This window comes from Plasmodium cynomolgi, chromosome 14, assembly GCF_000321355.1.
Source record: "Plasmodium cynomolgi strain B DNA, chromosome 14, whole genome shotgun sequence".
Classification (NCBI taxonomy): Eukaryota; Apicomplexa; class Aconoidasida; order Haemosporida; family Plasmodiidae; genus Plasmodium; species Plasmodium cynomolgi.
The window spans coordinates 820,285-824,913 of NC_020407.1; the positions used below are offsets into that span (position 1 = coordinate 820,285).

General features: G+C 35.7%; 1 protein-coding gene across 1 annotated transcript; it reads left to right on the forward strand.

Annotated features, from left to right (window-relative positions):
* Nucleotides 1-2,165: 2,165 nt before the first annotated feature.
* PCYB_142810 (hypothetical protein) lies at nucleotides 2,166-4,093 on the forward strand (the record flags this gene model as incomplete). The annotated part of the gene is made up of 1 exon (XM_004224752.1): nucleotides 2,166-4,093. A coding segment is annotated over one exon (1,928 nt), but the record flags the coding sequence as incomplete, so codon positions are not given.
* Nucleotides 4,094-4,629: the final 536 nt, after the last annotated feature.

Genomic DNA, 4,629 nt, shown 5'->3' on the forward strand with positions numbered 1-4,629 from the left:
GATTGATTAACACCTTTCTTTTGCCCTTTAAAAAAAAAATTTAAATAACCAACTTATTTTTTTGTACTACCACGTGGCCTTGGCCTTCGCCTTTCCCATTACTGTTTTAAAGCTTACGCAAATTTGTTAAGCGAATTTTTTTTTTTCTACAGGTGAACAAAATATACACTTTAAGCCTTTGAACGTTTATGCGCTTGTTCGGTCATGCATTTTGGCCCTTTTTAAATACATTTAACAAAATTTTAGCTTGGGCTTATATACCCTTTTTTTAAACAATTAAAAAATGAACTATTATATGATAAACAAATCACCATTTTAGAAATTTTTCGTGTCACACAAACAAATCTTCATCATCATCCTTTCAGAGCAATTCCTTTGTTTGCTTAAATGGCGAGGGAGTTAATTTACCTTCTCGTTAATGTGTCGTATACGTGTAATCCCAGTGATTTGATCATTACTTTTAAATGTATAAACCTACCTACCCTTGCACAGCACAGATATACACTGCGAGGGAGACCTGTTTTTATTTGCATTGAAAATGCGCCAAATTGCATATGTAAAAATTTTATGTACTAACAGTTAACATGTCAGAAAACTGCTACTTTTCAGCGTACTGTGCTAATTATGATTTCACCTTTGCAAGCACTTACTCTTATGAGATCTCAAACCATGCGGTTTAGCTTGCCCTTTTTGTTTTTTCAACGTTTATATTTATTAACATGATGAGATGTACGCAGTGAAATTGAAATGTATGGTGTACATTTAATTATTTGCCTACGTAAAACATATTTTTGGTCAATAGCTCCTTTTTGATCTACAAATTGGGGGGGGAGGGGTGTAGATACACCAAGTGAACAGGGAAAAAACACCTAATTTTATCCCATATATAAAAAAATAGTGATCATTGGAAGAATGGTAGCACATTCCGCACACATTTTTTTAATCACATTAACATATAATTTGAAATTACGTAAAATTTTTTTTTTTTTTTTTTTTCTGTTATTTGTCTGAATTGCGCACTGAGGAAAAGGTAAAAAAAACAGACATTACGTCATCTGATTTAAAAACGTGCACCACATTGTTATTACACATGACAGATTTAATGTTGGCTGTTTTTCCAAAAAGGTGGATTAAAACCCAGGGCGAAAACACGCACATGGGACACCCTTTTCGCAAAATCATTTGTAGACCTGCATAAAATTATATTGAGGAGGCACACTTAGGTACCAACCGTTGGAGGAGAAAAGTTCCACATCAATTTAATCATCTACCGTTACATTTTTGCAACGTTTTTTTTCTTTTTTTCCATTTCCCTGCTAACACTCTCTGTTCATAAAACGCTATTACAAATTACGTAAAAGGCAAAACTCGTAACAGTGGCGTTGAGCAATAATGAAAAGGCTCTTTCTCTCTGTGGCAAGAATTATGCATACCTAGGTAGACCCACGTAAACACAAAATAACAAGAAAAAAACATGTCAAAATGGTCAACCATACAGTACAGTATGCATTTATCGGACGAAATGTATGTAATTTAATTTATATGGTCATGTAAAACAGAACTACTAAAAAAATTGAGGTGAATTCTTTCCGTAAAATGTTCTTAAAATTTTTTTTTTTCATATGGTCCACAACGTTTTAGCTGTTTTTACCTGTCTCTTTTGTTGGTATTTTATTTTTTTCTTTTTAAAGCCAAATAGGTAAAATGGCTATTTATACCGTAAAAATAAATTTCTCAAAATAAATTATGAACAGGCAATGTAAATAATTGATTGATTTTTTTTTTTTTTATGAACATGAAATGAAGGTTTGTAAAAATGTGGCACTATTTTTTTTTTTTTCCTTTTTTGGCTAGCTATAACCATTATATGTAAATAAAATTGCGAATGGGTATTTCTTTTCAGCAGTTTGCCCTTGTAGACATTTTTGCACAAAATCGAACGAATTGACAAGTTGCTAATGCGAATTGAAAAACAAATAATGTGTTCCTATTTTAAACACATTGTACGTATATTTTCATTTTGTTCAATTTTTGCAGTTCTTCCCTTGCACACTGGCCATTTTTATTCCCCTTTTCGATGCTCTACATTTTGTTAATTTACCTAGCATTATTCTACACACGTTGTTCACTATTTACTGCACACACGAACACTCGTATACGTACCGATGGCGCAAAAAAGGGGAACCATGTTACGCGTACAAAGATCAACGGAAAAGAATTTCCACACCAATGCGTACTTCGATTCCGCCCTGGATGTAAGCACACATAACGATGCTTCTATAAACAGTAATTTTTCCATGGGGGGGAACAGCCTTCCACGCATTTTGAAAATGTACACAAGAGAGCTGCAATGTTCTAGTGATGAACAAAAAAGTGACGTTTCTCACTTGAGGAGTGAAAATTTATTTCCTCAAAGAAATGAACATGTCAGTGAGAATACATGCCTAACAAGCATCCTTCACCTGAGTGATGTAATTACATCACAGAGCGAAAACTTTGCGCGCCTGAACGGTGAACATTTAAATTGTTACCATTCATCGGTAAATAGCAATGTTTCTCGCATCGAAAGTGGAGTTCGCTCCTGTTTAGCTTCATCACTATTAGCAAAATTTTGTTGCACAGAAATACCGATCCATGAGGAAGGTGAAGAAATCAACTGCAAGACAGAACCAAATTGTGCTCACATCAGCGAGGCGGTTATTTCGACGAAGGATCAAAATAATGGTGAGGCGAATAATATCCAATTTGGAACTCCGAAAAATGGAACAAATAATGAAACAAAAAATATTCAGGCAAATGATTCCTTAGCTGAAGAAGATCATCTGAGTGCAGTGGGAACTTCTTCAATTTGCCTCCCCATTAAAGAAAATTCGGAAGATGAACAAGCTTTGTGTGATAGTAAAAAGCACCGAAATGGTGAATCGCTCCCCTCTAGCAAAATGTATGCTTTGCCTAGCCCTAGAGGTGCCCCCAAATCTACAAACACGTATCAGATAAGTCATCCTACCGTAGAGCCCAACCCAGAATGTGCAGAATATGTGAATGGCAATCCTGAAAAGGAACTGGGTCAAGACAAATTACAATTTGCGGATGGTCATATGAACGAACGCATGATGGTATATTACACAGATGAAGAAATACAGGGGGGTAAAAAAACGTTTAGCACAAAATTGAGTGCATCGAATGATGACAATTTTGAGCTAACGCAAATTTCGTGTAACACTGGAGGGGATGGAGTAGAACGAAAAAAACAGCATGGAAATGAAAAAAATTGCAATTGCGCGGAAGAAAAAAAGGACCCTTCAGCTTCACCTTTAAGTAGGAAACCACGGAGCTACTCGCTAGATGATATAAAAAGCGGAAAAGTAGAAATTCCAAACGTTATATTTACAAAGCTACCCTTCAATTCAAACGGAGACAATGTCATAGATTCGTATAGGCGAAATCATAAGCTACTAAATTTCATGAAGGACTGTAACGAGTCAGTTGGTCTGATTTTAAAATACCCACAAATTGAAAGGAGTCAAAATAGGACATTCAAAGTACCATCGGAAATTTCCCCTGCAATTAGGAGCAATATCGGTTCGGCCATCATATATGAAGACAAATTTGACAGGAGGAACTATCACCCACATGTTCAAAACTTACATATGGGGGAAATATACGAAAGTCATGTTTTTAACATATTGAAAAATAAAAAGGATTTGGGGAAGAAACTATTCAACCAAAGTAATACATATGAAAAATATAAATATAATAATATCAATGGATTTTGGATAAGTAACATTGACAAGAGACGCTTAGTAGACCCCGAAAGGAATGATAGCTACATTACCGAGCTAATATATGAAAAAAATAGATCCTATTCTGAAGAAATGGAAACCCTAAAGCTTTGCAGAGGTTACGATGGCATTCCACCTATTGCAGAATTCTTCAAAGGCAATAAATTTTATTTATTTTTACAAAAGGAGGGAATATCCCGTGATTATTTGAACCCCGTGATGGCAACCACCATGCGCCGGTACGACATAGAAAAGGTTTCGGACTACGAATATGTCGACACGTATGAATGTATCACGCCCGTTCATCTCTCGTAATTGTACGTACAGAGGTTCGGGTCGGTCGGGCGATCGGGCTAGCGGCCAAACGGACAGTATCACAGGTGTGTAATGGGCGCAAAACTATTTTCTTCTTTTTTGGGTCTCCTTTTGGGGGGATGCCTACAGAACGGGTTGTTTTTTTTTTTTTTTTTAAATTGCCCCCCATTGGGATTGCACAGTAAAAGTATTTAAACACTATTTGTTCCCCTTTTTGCTTATTTTTATACGTTTGTTAAACAGTGCCGTTATTCAGAAGCGTATTTATGCCCTTATATCTTTGCATAAAAATTTGTTTGCTAATTTGACCTATCCTGCTCCTTGGGATGTGTGCAAATGCGCTGCTTAAATGTGTTGTGTCAGTTGTTTTGAAATACTGGATTCCGTTGCCGTTCTTTCGTTCGTTCATTTTTTCGCTTTTCCCCTTGTGCCATTTTGGATTCTTTTATTTGGCTTCTATCCGTTTCGACTTGCTTTATTTTTTTGTTTAATCAAACCTGACCGTATTGCGATCTTTCCATATTGAAATATT